The sequence below is a fragment of the Rhineura floridana genome, chromosome 5 (genome assembly GCF_030035675.1).
Source record: "Rhineura floridana isolate rRhiFlo1 chromosome 5, rRhiFlo1.hap2, whole genome shotgun sequence".
Lineage (NCBI taxonomy): Eukaryota > Metazoa > Chordata > Lepidosauria > Squamata > Rhineuridae > Rhineura > Rhineura floridana.
In genome coordinates, this window is record NC_084484.1 from 138510160 (window position 1) to 138529650 (window position 19491).

The 19491-nt window shown below is 40.7% G+C and overlaps 1 protein-coding gene across 3 annotated transcripts in view; it reads right to left on the reverse strand.

Annotated features, from left to right (window-relative positions):
• Positions 1 to 11195: 11195 nt before the first annotated feature.
• Positions 11196 to 19491, reverse strand: part of NFKBIZ (NFKB inhibitor zeta) — a 73477-nt gene continuing 65181 nt past the window's right edge. For all 3 annotated transcript variants that reach the window (XM_061628150.1, XM_061628149.1, XM_061628148.1), the window contains exons 5-12: positions 18633 to 19402; positions 18172 to 18277; positions 17744 to 17890; positions 17096 to 17159; positions 16607 to 16776; positions 15027 to 15137; positions 14725 to 14892; positions 11196 to 13507 (exon numbers count right to left, since the gene is read on the reverse strand). In XM_061628150.1, the coding sequence (XP_061484134.1) occupies positions 13454 to 13507; positions 14725 to 14892; positions 15027 to 15137; positions 16607 to 16776; positions 17096 to 17159; positions 17744 to 17890; positions 18172 to 18277; positions 18633 to 19402 (1590 nt within the window). In that variant the 3' untranslated portion in view covers positions 11196 to 13453. The remainder of the gene's footprint in view (positions 13508 to 14724; positions 14893 to 15026; positions 15138 to 16606; positions 16777 to 17095; positions 17160 to 17743; positions 17891 to 18171; positions 18278 to 18632; positions 19403 to 19491) is intronic.

Sequence of the window (19491 nt, forward strand, 5' to 3'; positions counted from 1 at the left end):
GCACCTTCAGTGGGTGAAATGTCTGTGAAAGGTTCTCCCTATACTATATCATAGCTCCTTGAAAATCTCCAGTTTAGTATTCATATGCTAACTAAGTGGTGGGATATATTTGTGTGTAGACTCACTCCAAACTATCAGGTTCAAATTTACTCCCAGGACAGATGGGACAAAAAATGGCTAAGGATTGAATTTGCATCAGCTTTTACAAATTAACAATCAATGCTATTTCTTTCATTTTATTCATTTCATTTTATTCTGAAGAATCTAGTACAGTTTGTATATTTAAACCATGTAAGGATGTCTCCAAATCATTTAGTGTGAGGGATTCAAGCTCACACTGGAAAGTTTAGGTTTGTGCAGTCAAAATGGATTAACGTACTCCATCGACCTAGCACAAAAAGTCCACTATAAAAAAGAAAGTTTTTGCAGTTAGAAAAGTGATGGGAAACTGAAAAATGTGAAATGAATGAATGATTAATGGGAACATAGGAAGCTGCCTTATACTGAGTTAGACCATTGGTCTATCTAGATCAATATTGTCTGCACTGACTGGCAGTGGCTCTCCAGGGATTAAGAGAGGAGACATTCCCAGCCCTACCTGGAGATGCCAGGGACTAAACCTGGGCCACATGCAAGGTGGATGGTGTATCACTGAGCTATGGCTCTTCCATATAAACATCCTACAAAAGAGGTTGAATGCTCATTGTCGTATAACCTCCCCACAGACAAATCAGAATAAATGTTCAAAGACTGGATATAATCTCACCTCTGTGCAAGTTTTATTCAAGCAAATCAAGATGAATGCTCAGTAAACAGGTCATCTGAGCTTGTAAATTAATTGAGTGCATTTAAGTTTTGCCTTATAGGTACCACTGGAGCAATAGCGTCAGCAGGTCTTTGTTCCTCTTGCTCTTTGATTGAGTTAAGCAATCACTTTGATCATAGCTCATGCCCATATTCTTCAATTAATGCTGCAATCCTTAACATACTTGCTTATTGGAAAGTTAAGTCCCACTGAAATTACTGGAAATTCAATGGGGTTTCAGAGTAAGTATATTCAGGATAAGACTGTAATGCTGTTAGAGATTTGTCGAGCATGATAGACCCTCTCTGCAAAAATTTGGGGAAAACTGATTTTAAGTCTCTTCCAGCAATGCTACTCTCTGATGGAATAGATAACGAATAACCATGAGAGCATATCATAGTAATAACTATACCAACTGAGGAATTAATAAAATCTAAAGAGGAGAGTGGGAGAAGAAATTATGTGGAGTGGCAAGCACCAGAAAAACTGCCAGTTAATTAAAGAGCTGTAAGAAGTTGTAATTAAGGATGACAAGAAGGGGAGAGGTAATTTGCAGGTGGTAAGGAAGGCAGTAAGCAGCAAAGAGCCTAGGGGGCCTGTAAATGAAATATGGTATCAACAAGCACATTTAATCAACCAAAACAGATGTCATCAATTTGACAACATGATCCTAGATTCTTATTATACCTGCATCCTTAGTAATGTGTATTAATTATTTGCCTCTGATGCTTTAGATATAGGAATTTATTTCCCATTAGATAACCACAATTAAAGTAATCTTACTTAATAAATAAATATTCCTTTAACTCTTAGCTTTACTAAATAAATTGGTTCTCACAAATTAAAAAAAGTTCAAAGTAGGGTGATATCCAAGTAATATTTTTTTTACTTCTCAGTCCGTTCCCATAAATCTCCCTCTGGAGCCAACCAAGCACATGTTCAAGCTTATAATCAGGCCAACCACAAGGCAGTAGGGTTGCCAGGTTCATTGCCTGAGACTGATCCTGTATCTTTAGGAGAAGAGAGTCAGCCAAGTGCAGGTGTTCTTGCAACTCTGTGATGGGAAAAACCACAAGGTGGAATTCTTCCTTCTCCCTGCACAACTTTTAAAGATACAGAAGACCTCTTGGTTGCCAGGCCCGGCCTCCAAGAGGTCTGCTGTATCTTTAAAAGCTGTGCAGGGGGAAGGGAGAATTCCACCTTGTGGTTTTTCCCATTACAGTGTTGCAAGAACACCTGCACTTGGCTGACTTTCTCTTCTCCTAAAGATACAGGATCAGTCTCAGGCCATGAACCTGGCAACCCTACATGGCAGTGGAGGCAGCAAAGAAATCCTACATTGCATCCTCGAGGAACCGCCCAGCTGAGTTGCTCCATGCGGTCCAGAGGTTAGTCACTCCTGACCGGGGGGGGGTGGACCTTTGGAGCACACAATGTCTACCTGTAACCAGCTGGCTAAACAGTTTGAGGATAAAGTCTCTTGGCTCTTAGTGATTTAGACACTGCGACTGTGGCAGTTCCAGCTGAGGTGTCCAATCCAATTGTGGGATCAATTCCAGTTAATGAAGCTTGATGATGTGGACAGGATGCTTGCAGTGACACATCCAACCACCTGCTCATTAAATTCTTGTCCATCCTGGCTTATTAAAGCTAGCCAGAGTGGGGTGACAAAATGGGTCACAGCAGTGGGAAACGCCTCTTTGTGTGATGGTGTGTCGCCTGCTGCCCTTAAAGAGGCAGTGGTACATCCACTTCTTTAAAAGCTCACTTTGGACCCAATGGACACCTTTCTTGGCAAAGGTGATGGTGGTTGTAGATCAACTGCAGGTATTCTTGGGTGACACTGATTATCTAGATCCATTACAATCTGGATTCCGACCTGGTTTTGGGACAGAATCAGCCTTGGTCACCCTGATAGTTGACCTGTATTGTGAGAGAGACAGGGGGAGTGCAATCCTGTTACTTCTGCTCGATCTCTCAGAGGCATTTGATACCATTGACCTTGGTATCCTCCTGGACTGACTCAGTGGGATGGGTATCGGAGGCACCATATTACAGTGTTTCCACTCTTACCTTCAGGGCCTTGTCCAGAGAATAGCACTCTGGATGAGTGTTCCTCAGCCCCCTGGCACTTGCGCTATGGAGTTCCATAGCACACTCCCCAGTGCTATATATAATCTATATGAAGCTGTTGGGAGCGACCATTAGGAGTTTTGGAGCAAGGTGTCATCAGTATGCTGATGACACTCAGCTTGTCCTGGCCAAGGCCGTTGGAATAAGTCTCATCCTCTCCGGTGTATTTTTCTCCAATGTGTTTAATGAGAGACTTCAGTTGAGAATGCTTCATGGATCAGTTTACAGGTTACCCAAGATTCTGCATGTCTACACAGCATAATTATTGTGCATAATTACTACTGAAAGCTAAGACATTGTCACAGCAGTTAGACACATGCCTTTACAACCCTTAAGTAGGTTCAGGCAGGCTCTTTCTACTTGTCTGAGGAAGGTTTCATAGAATGGGAATACATGCATACACGAGCGCTCCTCTGAGGTGGAAAAGTGGGGGCCAGCTGAGCCTGCTGGCACAGTTGCCTACCCGTCTAGGACGATGGGGGCAGTGGCACTTCATTGAGATCTTCCTCCTCTAGAGGAGGTGTATGCGGCAGCAGCAACATGGGAGGAGAAGAGGGGTTGGAGGGGAGGAGAAAGGACAGGCTCCTGATGAGCCCGCATTCCTTCTGTTGTAACTGGAGGTAAGGGGAGGAGCTGTCGCTGTCGAAAGTACTGAACCCTACTGTCTTAGCACTTCCTGGTTGCAACCAACTAGGACCCTCTCGCAGGTTCCATTCTGTGTCTTTGTCAGCTTCTTCTTCATCACTCCAGGACTGCTCCACAGGGCTCATGACACAGCTCTATTTCTCCACAGCATCTGGATCAGGAGAGGCTCTGTCTGAATGCTGTGGCAGATAATTAACTGTGCTTGAATCCTAGGAAGACGGAGACTGTTTAGGTGGGTGGTTCCCATGTCCGGGAGAAAGGCACATTACCTGTCCTGGATGGGGTTGCTCTCCCTCTGAAGGAACAGGACCATAGCTTAGGGGTTCTCCTTGATTCGTCTTTGTCACTAGAGGCTCCAGTATCCTCTGTGGCTAGGAGTGCCTTTTACCAGCCCTGTCTGGTTCAACAGCTGCCATTCCTGGACAGTCCACAGCACTCTCCCCACTTGTGAGTTCCAGCAACTAATATTCAGAAGCATACTGTCTCTGACAGTGAATGTAGAACATAGCAATTGTGGCTAGCTACCTCTTCACAGTTCAATTATGCACACTTGCCTACTCAAAAGTAAGCCCCAATGAATTCAATGGGACTTACTCCCAGGTAAGTATGTACAGGATTAAGTTACCTATGGAACAGTTATACTATTGACAAAAAAAATTACAAAGGCAACAAGTGAAATACTAAAATTTGCATTTTTCTCTGATGATATGGGCTGCCATATTGATCAAAATGTGTTTTAGTTTAAAGGGATGGGGCCAAGAGGGAGAGTGTAGTTTGAGGAGGAAAGGGCGAGGCCAAGTACTCCACTGATAGCCTGTGCCCCAGGGCCCCAGAAACCTGGAGCTGGCCCTGCTGGGAACCAACTGTTTAAACTGATATAATAGTGCTTTAAATGTATAATGCAGATGGGCCCTAGACCACACTCACACCACATCCCTTATTCCCCTCACAGGGCTACAATTCCCAGAGTTCCTTGGGAAGAGGGATTGATTGTTAATCCATTCTGTGAGGGGAATAGGGGTCTCCTAACAACTCCGAGTCCCCTTAACAAAGTTCCCAGGATTCACTGGGGAAAACCATGACTGTTTAAAGTGGTATAATAGCACTTTAAATGTACAGTGCAGATGGAGCTCTAGACCAGTCTTTCCCAACCAGTGTGCCTCCAGATGCTGTTGGACCACAACTCCCATCAGCCTCAGCTAGCATTGCCAATGGTCAGAAAGATGGGAGTTGTAGTCCAACAACATATGGAGGCACACTGGTTGGGAAAGGCTGCTCTAGACACTAACTTCAGGACTGATTAGCTTCAGCAAGGTTGCTACATTGTTTTCCTTCAGATGTCCTGAAACTCATGATTTGGGAAGGTAAAAAGCATGTCATTTTATTATTTATTTCATTTCTTACTCACCGTTCACCATGAGGGTGGGTGAGAAATCAAATAAATAACAAGATCAAGTACAGCTTTTTCTTTATGGGATAAACAACACAATCCTATGTGTGTCTATTCAGAAGTAAGTCTCATGGAACTGACTCCCAAGTGAGTATACAATAAGGATTGCAGTCAAAATTACCTTCATTCCAAGTACCTTTTGGTTAACTGGGACATAGATCAGAACTGGAATAAGTCTACAGAAATAAAGATTAAAGGGAGACAAGATAAGAGTGTCAATATTTAAACAGTGCCTTTAAAGAAGATGAATACATATTGTGCTTTGTTGCCACAAAGAATAAGGCAAGAGGTTTTGTGACAGGAAAGTAGATTTGTGGTAGACATTAGGGAAACTTTTTAATCCTAAGGGCAGTTGGACAATGGAATAAATAGCATGAGGACATTGTGGGATCTTCTTCATGGGAAGGTTTCCGGAAAAGTCAGCTGGATATACATTCTTGGCTTGATGCAATAAATCTATTTTTAAGGCAAGGGACTGGATCTGATAGTACATAAGATGACTTCCAGTGTATGAGAATAACGTTTCATGGTCAGGGTGGCCCTGATTGGTAGTTAGGTGCCTCTGAGGTGGAAGATGAACTGAAGGTTCTCCAGTATGGGGTAAAAGAAATATTTATATTGGTCCGGTACACAGGTGCAAAACACTTGTTCCGTTGTCAGTTAAATGGGGCCCCAAAACTGGCACAGTTTCAAATGTTTATTTACAGACTCTGGTGGTTTCCCCTTTTATTGTAAAAGTGAGATTCCCTTATTGAAAGGGAAGACACAGACATTCCCCCACCACTACCTTTTTTTTTTTAGTATGTCAGCAATACTGAAATAATCACTTTGCTGCATTTTTTATGGACGTCAAAAATGGCATTTTCGGAAGTGCACCACTGAATGGTTACAGTACATGTGGCTGGGTGTTTGTGGATCTCCTGATGGTGGAGCCAAAGGAGAGCCACAATGTATATTGGCATAGAACATGGTTATGCAGCCTTGCTCAGCATGAGGGCTTCATTCCTTTGTGAGAAAACTACTGGATTTGCATGCCAGTGGTAGGTGGGTGCCAGAGAAAGAAGTGGGCAGAGCAATGGATGTGACTCTTACCTTTGCACGCAGGTTATATTCCAACCAGAAGGATCTCACCAGATAGGGTGGAGCTGCTATGCTAGCTTCCCAGCCGGTGGGTTACTGTTGCTTGTCCAGAAGGGGAGAGGCAAAATGCTAGGGAGGTCAGTGTGGTACAAATGCACTGGCATGATTTGATCATGGATGAGGGTGTTGATTTGGTGTGCATTACCGAGACCTGGGTGGGTGGGCTGTGAGGAGTTGATCTGACCAAGTTTGCCCACCTGGATACTCGGTGCAGCATCAGCACAGGCTGCAGAGATGGGGGGGGAGTTGCTGTGGTTTACAGAATTTCCATCTCTGTCACCAGGAAACCACTCTGTCTTGGAGCTAGCTGTGAGGGCCTGCACTTGGTGTTGGGCCAAGGAGACAGGAAACTAGGGTTGCTGCTGGTGTACTGTCTACCCTGCTGCCCAGCAGCTTCTCTGACCAGGCTGGCAGAGGCCATCTCAGCTGTGATGCTGGAGGAGCACAGAACAATAGTCCTAGGTGATTTCAATGTCCATGCTGAGGACCAGGACTAGTGTTACAGTTCGGGACTTCATGGCCTCCATGATGACCGTGGGGCTATCTCAAGTTGTCACCAGCCCGATACATAGGGCAAGGCACACCCTCAACTTGGTTTTTGCTCCAGATGGAGGAAGGGATGGTCTGGAGACTGGGGGAGGGTGTCACCTTATTGTCATGGTCAGACCACATCCTGGTGATGTTTAGATTTACCGCTCCAATCCTCCCCTGCAGGGGTGGTGAACAGATTAAGTTGGTCTGTCTCTGGAGACTAATGGATTCCTGAATGCCCTGGGGGAGTTCCCAGTAGATAAAGCAGGTGACCCTGTTGAAGCCCTCCTTGTCATGCTGTGGAACAATGAGGTGCACCAGGCTCTTAACATGGTTGCTCCTGAGTGCCCTCTCCAGCATTGTGGAGCCTGGTTTGCACCAGTGAACTAACAGCCTGGATGATGGCTGGAGAGCAAGTGTTGAAAGACGTGCTGTGAGGCTGATTGGGCATGAGTAAAACATCATAACTGAACCTACTGTGTGGCAGTGAGGACAGCAAAGAAGGCCCACTTCTCTGCCGCTATTACATCCTCAAGTAGCCATCCTATGGAGCTTTTCTGTATTGTCAGGGGTCTGTTGACATCAACTCCAGGAAATGGAGTTTTAGACCCTTCGGAGGGCCACTGTGAATTGTTTGCAAGGCACTTGCCTCCATAGCAATCTTGATGCCTCATCCAGATCTACTGTAGTCCTCAGTGAGGTGTCCGGTGCAACGTCTGCTGCAACTTCTTGGGATCAGTTTCAGTTGATGCAGCCTGATGATATGGACAAGGTGCTTGTGGTGATGTGGCCAGTAACATGTCCTCTCGACCCTTGCCCTTCTTGCCTTATTAAAGTTTCTAAGGGGGTTGGATCCAGAGTGTGGTCAATGCATCGTTGCAGTAGAGAGTGGTTCCAGCTGTGCTGAAAGAGGCAGTGATCTGACTGCACCTGAAAAAGTCCACCCTGGACCCATTGCTTTGTGACAACTACCGCCCTGTTGCAAATACCCCCTTTGCAGATACCATCTTTTCAGGAGGTCCATTCTGCACAACATAGGAAGTGGACCTTTAGTGTAGTGGCACCAACCTTTGGAATTCCCTCCCCTTAAATATTAGAAGTGTGCAATCTCTGATATCTTTTTGGCGCCTACCAAAGACCTTCCTTCTTCAACAAGCCTTTTAAATAGAGACCTTATTCCAGTCTGCATCTGTGTTGGAATTGCTTTTTAAGATGTTTTTAAAGCTCTTTTAAAAATGTTTTTAAAGATGTTTTGTTTTAAGATGGTTTTAAAGATATTTTAAATATTGTTTTTATGATGTTTTAGAGTGTTTTTATTGCTTTTGTTTGCCACCCTGGGCTCTTACTGGGAGCAAGGGTGGGATATAAATCTAATAAATAAATAATGAGTGTCAGATTGGCTCTGATTCCAGCCACAGAAAAATCACAGGGTTCTATACCTGCACTTAATCTCCATTCAGGCAAGGGAGATGCACTATCACGGTTTAAGAACACTTAAGGAGGGCTGAAGCAGGGCTGGTGAGAGGTGTGACCAGGGGGAGTAGGAGCATAGCCTAGGACAGGGCTAGGGAATCTTTGGCCCTACAGATATTGCTGGACTCCAATTCCTATCAGTCCCAGTCAACATGGCCAAGGATCAGGGATGACGGGAGCTGTAGTCCAGCATTATCTGGAGGGCCAAAGGTTCCCCTGCCCTGGCCTAGAGAGAGTTCTGAGGGCTAGATAAAGAGACCAGGCCCAGAAAGTGATGGGCACGGATCTCCCCACATCAGAAATGAAGATCAGTTAATTAAACATTGGGTGGTATTCAACTAATGTTTTGTGCTAGCGATATAGTTAGCACTAGCACAACACGGTTCCCCCCTCCCTCCCATGCCTGCCCTATGCCATCCCGAAATCTGCTCTGGAGAGTTGGGGAAAACCCCAGAACAGATTTAGGGGGCATGTAGGAGGAGAGGGGGGATGGTTCCATCATGCAAGCAGACATCCTTGTGCTGATGAAACAATTGCCTTAATGCTATGTTGAATACAACCCATTCTGTTGTGGTAGAAAGTGGTTGTATAAACAAAGCCTTCCCTTCTTCCACAAAATAACCTACATTTATCATGTTAATTTAGTGTGGCCAGAAATACTGGGCATATCCATGCAATCTATGCAAGGTTTTGAATGGCATTTTTTAGAACTATACATTTTAAGGGCTTCACCTTTGCAGTAAGGATGTTACCTTTTGAGATTATGCATAATCAGACTCATTAGTTGGCTTTTTCCCTAATTTATGTTGGCTTCTATTCCTGCAGGCCTTTGAAGGAGCCATTTTATATATATAAACAAAAAAGCTTAGAACTTATTTTTTTAATGCTGAGTTAGGGTAAACAGATAACAAACATCTAGAAGTTTGTTGACAACCTTTTTGTATTCTATCTCATACAGTGTTCGCCATACATGGAGGCCTTTTTACACATGTATATGTTGGACCAAGATGGAGGTGTAAAAATTGGAGGAAGAAATATCAATAATTTAAGATATGCAGGCAATACCATACTACTAGTGGTCTACTTAGTTTGACACTGGCCACTTCAGTGTCCGCATGACCACCATGTTGCAGCAGGCTGTGGATATTGCGCATTCGAAATGGATACTTCTAAAAGGGCCTTCCACTTTTGGGGGTTCTTGAGAGAGTTTCTTTCTCTTTTCTCTTGCAAGTCATGATCCAGATAAAAATGTTGTTGTTACGGAAAGTGGTTGTATAAACAAAGCCTCCCCTTCTTCCACAAAATAACCTACATTTATCATGTATAAATGATTTATCATGTTTAATGAGTCTGATTATGCATAATCTCCAAAGGTAACATCCTTACTGCAAAGGTGAAACCCTTAAAATGTATAGTTCTAAAAAATGCCATTCAAAACCTTGCATAGATTGCATGGATATGCTCAGTATTTCTGGCCACACTAAATTAACATCACCCTCTTCCATGTGAAGTTTCAGAATGCTACATAGTTGTTACATCAGGACAGAAGTAATCATAATCATTCACTTGAGATGGTTGTGTTGATTTGATCAAGTATCCCATATTAATAATCTCTGTAACAATACTGGTAATCTCCAAGATGTGTAGCAGCCACAGCTATTTCCACAGGATGCTGCAAAACTGGACAAATACAGGGAACTTCCCAGGAAATGCATAGGGCCAACACTGTTTAGGAGGAAAGGTCCAGTATAGAATGGTGCATTCCAACTACCCTTGGATGGTTGATACATTAAATAATCTGTTTGGAATCTGCCGCAAGAGTCCATGGAGAATCAGCAGTTACAGTCTTCAAAGAATCAACCTTACATTCACTGCTAACGAGGAAGAAATTTGACACAGTTGTTTCTGTGACCTCCTTTTTATTTGCATTAGCTTTGTTTGGCATATGAGAAACTCTGAAACATTTTAACATTGCAATTTTTGCAACACTGACTTTTAGGGAGGGGGGACAGAACACCTGCACATTGATTCCAAGCCCTTTCATTTACGGGTCTGAAGAGGCATGGGTACGAGGTTTTCCTCATCTTTTATCGTACTTGCAGCAGAATGGTGGTAACGCAAATGCACTTGTTTGCCTGTTTGGAAATTGTATTACTGGACCACAATCGGGATAGTCAGTTTTGACAGCACACCGTCCAATATGGTAACAAGGAAAGGTGGCGCAAGAGGTAGTTTGCTCAACCAGAAACCATCAAAATCCTTTGCGTATAGAACCTTTTCAGCATTCCTATCTAGTTGCCTATAGGCTACTTACTAAGGGAAAAGTGCAGGGGCATATCCTATGTTTGCTTAAATTTTCAATTGCCAATAATACAAGAAGTTTAATATGTTTTTTAATAATGTTTTTAACCCTTTTTTAAGGTTGTTTTTTTAAAATGTTTTTAATGCTGTTTTGTTTTAATGTATTTTAAGATCTGTTTTTATGATGTTTTAAAGTGTTTTAGCGCTTTGTTTGCAGCCCTGGGCTCCTGCTGGGAGGAAGGGCGGGATATAAATTAAATAAATAAATAAGAAATAAGAAATGTGGACATAGTTCTCAATATTGTGTATATGCTGTGATTTAAAAGTCAAAATTCCACACTAAGGTAATCACAAATTCTGAGCAAAGAGAAAGGAAATTTATATGATTAAGATAAATTAGTCAAATTGAACTTCTAAGATTTTGCTAACCATTGGCCACATATTTTCAAGATACATCCTCAAAGACTATAAATTTGGATTTGAAAAGGTAAAAAAGAGGGGGAAAAGAAACTCTCAGGATGCTGTTCTATACCAGTCCCCAAATCCTATGCTTATCTGGCATGATTACAGAAGTGCTTGTTATCACTTGGAGTATGAAAAGTTTTCTGTTCAACATTGTATCAAAAAGACCAGCATCTTGGACTTGAATCCTCAAGAAGGATCAGATATCAGCAGAACCGTCACAGACAGAAAAATGGTCAAATCATTAGACATCAGTTACTGATTAAACAACTTTATTCCAAACTTGTATCTGATATTGTAAGAATAAGCACTACTTTGGAGGTACAATTTCTCCAATTATTTGTCTACAAGACATACTTGGCCAAACAATATGATCAGATTAACTATGGAAAAGATATACAGTGCAAGAGGGTCAGTCAGGAAACAGTAAATGTAGACTTAAAAACACGCTGTATAATTTTGAAAGCAAAATAACTACATAAATGTCTTTAATGTATTTTATTTACATTATCTGAAGTACAAATTTTAAAAACTGGTAAAAATAATAATTACTATCATTCTTAAAACATTAACACTTGACTGCCTACTATACCTATAAGGTAAAATAATATAATAGAATCAAATTTTTGCAAAGCCCTGAGATGTACTTTTCCCTATTTTTAACAGTCATCAGCCATATGCCTCTGGGAAGCTCATAAGCAGGACATGAAGGCAATAACCCTCCCTTCTCTCTCTCCAGACAACGGGCATTCAAAGGCATACTGCCTCTGAAGATGGAGTTCCACACAGTCAGAGATGGGAAACCTGTGACCCTCCAGATGATATTGGATTACACATGCCATCCTCCCTGAACATTAGCCATTCTGGCTGCAGAAGACTATGGGAGTTGTAGTCCAACATTTGGAGGGCCACAGGCTCCCCATCCCTAAATTCTTCTATCAAGGCTAACAGCCATCACCACATATTGTGGCAGTGATTTTCATACACTTATTGTGCTATATAAAGATGTACTTTCTTTTGTCTGTCCTGAATCTACTCCCAATCAATTTCAGTGGGTGATCCCAAATTCTTCTGTTCTGGGAAAAAGAAAATTTTCCCCATCCCCCACTATACATAATTGTATAAATATGTTATGAACCTCCTAGTTATCCTTTTTCCAAGCTAAAAAGTTCTAAATGCTTTACCCTTTCCACATTGGAAATATGGTCAAACATGAACATACAGTTTCCAGCAACCAGTACTGTACATAATATTCCACATGTAGACACAATGTGTAATTGTGTAAAGGCATTATGATAATGGCCATATTCTTTTCAACCATTTTTGTAATAGTCCTTAAAATTTGTCTTTCACCACTGTAGCAAATGGAGTTGACATTTCTATTGAGTTACCCATCACAACACCAAGACTTCTTCCCTGTTTTCTCTGAGGTCAGCCTGTTTAGATCCCATCTGGATGTAAAACTGGATTTATTTTATTTTATTTTAACCCAAGCGTGGATCACTTTACAATTACACTGAATCTCAACAGTCATTTTGTAGCCCATTCACCCAATCTGGATAAGTCCTTTGAGGCTTTTTATTCAGTATGGGTTTTCACTATCCCTACTAGTTTGGTGTCATTTGCAAACTCAGCTACTAGTACACTCAAAAACATGTTTAACCTCTTATCTTAAATACACAGATGAAGGAACAACTTTAACCCGTTTTTAAAGCTTTTTACTAAACTGGGAACTTAAACATATGAAGGGAGACCATTAATACAGGTAGACAGTCTACCTACTGGTGTAAACATCCAAAGTTATTCCAATTAAATGAAGACAGAATAACAGAATTAAACACGTCCAAAATGTTTTTTTAGCTTTCATTAACTGTTACTGTGACTGATGACAACTGGAGATGATAAATGTACCCTTCCTAAACTAATTTGCAAGGTGTGCCACCCAAGTATCAGCCCCTTCAACATAAACATACTCATAAAAGTCAGTAAATGCTTACAAAAACTTAACTGAATTCTACATAGAATTCTCACATTTAAAAGATTAAAAATGGCTAAGTCCTGTATGAAACATCAACAAATAATTACAATTCAAAGATTATGAAATATCCAATACATAGTACTACATAAAACACAAGCAAAAACAGCTATGATATGTTTACTAGTAAAATGTTATGTTACTATTCTTTAGAAGCTTATGTTTCATATCATAAACAACAGCTCTAGAGTGTTTACGTTTCTTTTTAAAAGGTAGCAATTATTCTTGCCTGACATTTGTTATGCTACTGTTGTAAGTCAGTTAAATGGAGCAGTTCTGACTGATCCAGAATACCTGGGTATGAAACATTCCCATCTGTTCAGAAGAATTGTCATTAACCCACTATATAATAGTGAACAAAATATTCTTGTTTCATAGAAACAACTAACATTTGCCTCCACTGGACAAATGGTCTATTTACAGTTACATCGGGGCTGCCTAACTGACAGCGAGTGTAGGTCATTGGTACTCATGGAGCTTAATAGACTGATGATCTCTGCTGAATCGTTTTTCCTTTCAAGACCCGTCTTATCTGAAGAACAAAAGAGATGCAACAAGGGATCAATGTTTACCAATTCTGACATTATGAAATTACACTACAATGCTAAATACATCTAAGACCTAAATCCCACTAAACTCAGTGGGACTTACTTCCAAGTAAACATGCTTAGGACCAGGTAGACAGTTATACATCAACTGAAGTTAACAAAGCTATTTATTAGGCTACTTTCTAGATAAATTCTAATAGTATAAAAGCCATGGAGGATTTAGGCTGCAATCCAAAACATGTCTACTCAGATGTAAGCTCCACTAGGTTCAATTGGACTTACTCCCAGATAAGTGTGTACTGGATTACAGCCTTAATCACCACAGTGGTACAATCAATCAAGTCAACAGACCTACATTAGCTTAACTGTTTTCTGAAGTCATTAAGTAGTTCCTGAGAAACATACAGGGCATCAGACTAACTCATCAAAATGATTTTTCAGGTAAATAAGCAACACAGGCTTAAAAGACTGATATTTACATCAATTACTGTAAGTATCCATGAGCATAAAGATGATGACAAACAACTGCATTCTTATTTTTAATTGCTCAACATCTAGATTATTGCAGTCTGCTAAAATTATCCATTCTCTGTAACTTCAAAGAAAAATGTGCACTATCAAAAGCTGCATACAAGTCATTTAAGGGAAATAATCAACAGGACTCAGTGATTAGAAAGGACTACACATTACACACTCAAACCAATAGTGTCTTTATAAGGAAGGCATGAAATTACCACCTAGGGATAAAGGAGAAATTCAGTTCAATTTGGATTTTAATGCGAACCTACCTAATTAGCACTTTCTGAAACAACATACAGAGTGAAGTACAACTGTGCTTTGAAATTCATACTTCTTCAAATTTTGTGATGCAGTTCTTCGAATAAATAACGTGTACAGAAATGTGTATATTAGGGAAAATGTGTATGTTGGAGAAAGTGTGCATAAAATACATACATTAGTGAAAATAAAATACAAAAATACAATAAAATATGGAATGTTGTGTATATTAGCAGAAATTTGCACTAAAATGCTGGCAAGTTTTCATGAGGACTTCCTTTAAAAAAATCCAAAACTTATGCAGAAATGTGGAGAACTGAACGTAAGATAGGAAAAATGAGAAACCATAACTGACCGATCTGTCCGTCTCTATTACCACCCACTGCATTTCAAAACAAGACCTCAAACTTGTTACATTTCTTACCTCAACTCCTACAGGGCCATCAGGTACGAGGTGAACTGGCTGCTCATTTTCCAAGTTCCTGGCACTTGGATCAGCTCCTTTTCTCATCAACAAGCGAACTGCATCCAGCTGACTCATCCGATGCTGCAAACTGGCAGCTACATGGAGTGCTGTATTGCCATTATAAGCCTGGTTGTGGTATGAAAGAAACACCATTAATTTCAAAAAACAGAAGGCAGGGTGATTTGTTCCTTTCAAGTAGGTGCACACTGTACTAGGCATAGTGTTTTATGCTAGTATCTATTGGCTCAACATTCACATACCTTGGCATTGATAAAAGAAAGGCAAGTAGGTAGCTCCAAAAACAAACGAAGGAGTTCCACATTTGCTTCTTCTGCTGCTAAGTGAAGGGCAGAACGGCCACTTTTACGATCCTGTTGGGAGATGGGGAACCCAGTTACAGTTAGTTTTGCACACCAAACCTTTAACAGCTGCACAATGCAAGAAAATACATAACATCAGTCACATTACATGAAAACATAAAATGTTCTACATAATTTATTTTATTTGTCCTGGCAAACCTGCAAAAGTAGCCACTATTATTTCCATTTTACAGACAGAAGATGAAATGAGAGACAGCAACTTCCAGGGCTACCTAATAATTCAAGGCTGAGGTGGGATGTAAAATTTTGAACTTATCTCCTGTTGTCTATGTCCAACAGTAGTATCTATTCGAACACAATGGCTCTATAATTAAAACAAAGGGAATTCAAGCTTTGATTCCCAAGAAAATCTAACTTTCAATCTACTGCTGGATTTATTAATGTTTGCACAATCCAGCAAGACACCCATGACTAAATCCCAATGAAATAAATGAGACAGACCAATCCAAGCATGTTTACTCCAAAGTAAGCTCCACTGATTTCAATGTAGCTTGCTTCCAAATATACTTAAAATTGAAGCCTCAATTCAACTTTAATTCCATTGAATTTAATGAGATGTAGAGCCCAATCCAATACATATCTCTGCATAAGCCAGTCTCACTAAGTTCAGTGGGACCTACTCAAAGCTAAAAGGGCACAGAATTGTAGCCTTAGTTGTAACTAGCATCTGCTAGATTGGGCCCATCAAACATGCTGAAATTGAAAAAGGTCATAACAGAAAAAAATTATATAGCATATAGGGGGAGCTGGCTAAGGCTGCTGGGAGTTTTAGTCCAAAACATCTGGAGGCTGGGGAAAGCTGTCTTAAGCTGATGCAAATCAGTTTGCTCAATGCTGCAATATCGATGTGCCAACAATTGTTGGCCCAAGACTGAGTTGGAAAAAGTGCATGCTGAAGATTCAGAGATCATGGAAAACCTGTGGTTGCTCAATATAATTACTCTAAATTATGCATATTGTATTAAGTGAGGTTGTCCTAACATACAAAAATATTACTGCTGCCTTAAAGGCCAATCCAAATCAGCATTAGCAGAAAATCAAAAGAATGAGAAATTGTATGTACTGAGTATTTAAGCAAATATAAGCCTTTTCTGCAGGTCAAACACACTTCACTTAGTTTGAATGAAGAAAGTCAACTTTTCTAGTACATACCTCTATATGTAAAGATCTCTTGATCACCTACATACCCAGGAATCATTAAAACATGCAAAGTGGTAAAACAGATCAACTCTGCAAACAGGTACACTGGAACTTAGAGCGCACCTGTCTCTGTCGAGTGTGCTACCACTTCACATGTTGTTTTCCCCCAGGTCTACAGATGTGCAAGCAATTCACAGATCTGCAAATAGTTGCTGAACTGTTAAATCTGAACTGAAACAAAAAGCTGCTAAAAAGTAGTATGTAAATAAACTCACAGACACAAATCTGAGCTTGTTTCATTATTTTCTTCCATTACTTACTCTGGCTTCAACAGAGGCCCCCATTTGGATTAGAAACTTGATTGTGTCTGCCAACCTCTTGCCTTTCAATCTTAATTCCTGGACCTCAGGAGTATGGGGTGACTGTTGGCTCTCTATGTCATGTACCACAGCATTATGGGCCACTACTGCACAGTGCATTGCTGTCAAACCTTAAAATGAAACACACCAGTGAGCACATTTTTAACAACTGTTTTGACTGTCTTCTCCAATGACTGACTCAGAAACATTAGACATCCCGATACTAACATCCAAGTGTGAAGAATTTAGAAGTAGTTCTGATAATCTTGCCCTGCTTCAAATGTTGCTTTGCATTTTTCTATTTCAAAGTGGATGTCATTAATAATACAGTATTTCTGCTAAATGTCATACCAAAAGCAAGAGCCTAAGACCAGCAACAACAAATTCTGAATGCTTTTACTATGCTTTTTGCCTAATCTAACACAGAATAAAGGACTACTAGCAGCTCACCATCATAATTTGTTGCCTCCAGGTCTACATATTGATTGCTTACAATGACTCCTTTCTGGATTGCCTGTAGAAATGAAATTAGAGCATAATGAATATCATCCAACTTTACACAGTGTTAAATGAAACCCCCATATATTTTTTAGAATATACCCAGATTATTCACTCAATAAAGCTATTTCTTTGTTTAAATCATAGCAGCACCAAGTCTTTTTTTAGTGATCCATAGAAACAGTTTCTTCATTAAACTGCTCTAATGCTCTTATTTACTCAATTTCCTTACTTTTTGGTGTGGGTAGAACCACGTTAAAGGATCTACACAGCACTATCATGACACAATCAATTGTGTGGGAAAAGCTACCTTTCAGTATTTAGGGGCGGATAGGATGGGGAAACAAATTAACTGTCCTGTGTTATCACACAAGTGGGGGAGTGTCATGTGCTAAAGAACTTCTAGCTCCTGAACAATCGTTTACAAGGCCATTACAGCATTATTATTAGTACAGTCCCAAGTATTGTAGATAATCTGAAAGAAAGGCATATTTTGGAGCTTTACTGTAAAAAAAAAATCAGTCTTGGCATATACTACTACATGCTATGTGTCAGGAGAAAGGAAACACAAAGGTAGAAAAATTAGCTCAGTACACTCACCTGAAGGACTTGTGCATGCCCTTTTTCAGCACATACGTGCAATGGCGTTCTACCCCAACAATCTGTAGTATTCACTTGTGCCCCAAGGCTAACCAGGTCCTGCACAATAAGATGCTGATTTGCAGCAACAGCCACCTGCAGTGCACTCTGTAATAATTAAAAACAGATGTATTGTTCATCGAAATCTTACCAGGAAATAGCAGTAAAAAGCCACCCAACTATAGTAAAGTATTTCCAATAAAGTACAGCCATTTCAGACCGCATCTCTTTATGGTTCCAGGTTAACCTATGCACTTCTGTTATATATTAGCCTGCATGTTAACCTCTGAAGTTAATATTAACAGGCATTCCAGGACGCTTTGCGTAAGTCTTGGAAATATGCAACATTGAAGGGCATACACAGGAGCTTGTTATGCTGAGAGCATCACCTGGCCATTGTGTTCTTTAATATCCAGCATGTGCAGGGCTGCCATCTTTCTTGCTAACACATAAGAAACTGCCCGTCGTCCCTGGGCAACTGCAATGTGGAGAAACCTGTGGGAAATAAATACTGTTTATGTTTCTTTTTTACTATTTAAAATGTAAATACATTTTAGACACTATGAAAATCCCTCCCCTCAAAACCATCCCAACCCCAAAACATTCTATGGAACTTGCAGATTGCAAGGACTATAGTATGTCATTATATTGTCCAATGCACTCTTCCATTTAATCACATTTAGATGTGGAGTCATAGAAGTCTGCATAACATATACATTTAATGCACTACGTGTTCTTCATTCAATAGAATGCATGTTCTCAAGATTCATACAATAATAATGAGAAAGGAATTTTATTTCTGATACATCATCTCCATTTTAGTACCAGTAAACATGAGGATAATACTCACGTGTCACCATCAGAGTCTTTGGCAAGAATTTGATCTTGAGAGATGTTAGTCAGTTTGTTTTCTTCCTGTTCTACTTGCCACTGGAAGAATGATTTGCCCAGCTGTGCTGTGTTCCTGGCAATACTCTGATGTTGCACATGCATATTTGAAGTAGCCAACGGCAAGCCATGCTCTTCAACACTACTGCAGATATTATTGGGTAGCTGACTGAAATTCTGAGAGTGGCTACTGACATCAGTTTGCTGACGACCACCAGGCAGTGGTTGAGGGAGGGGCGCAGAGACATTGTCTGGCCCTTCTGAATCACTTAAGAGAGAAGCAAAGCTTTGAGGAGGGCAGTACTGCAGTTCTTGGCTTTCAAAAACATGTTGATAATCAGAGGACTGGCTGCTGGTAGAGTGTGGCTGGTATTCCAGAAGTGAATTCTGACTGTAATGCTGTGACAAGTCCTGCGCTTCTGTGGGAGAAAATGGATAGTTCTGGGGTAGATCCAGCATTTGTGAAGGGCTGCCTGTTTGAAATGCTTGGTACTTTTGAGGAGGTGAAAAAGCCTGTGCTCCGGCAATCTCCTGGTATTGTTCCTCTGGAGAGTTAGGATTTGCCATGGTGTGAAGCCAGCTAACTTGCACTGTGTTCAAAGAAACTGGACTTGATTCGTTCTTAATATTGATAATGTTCTGCAGCATATCACAACTACTGTCTTGTTTGGGCTCATTCATATGAGCATCCTCCATGTTGTTATCCACTGATGTTGGTGTCTGTGGAGGTGTCTGTAAAACAGAACGTGCACATTGTGAATGATCATGTCCTGTCCCAAAAGGCAGGCAGAAAATGCATACAATGTGAACAATGACTATAA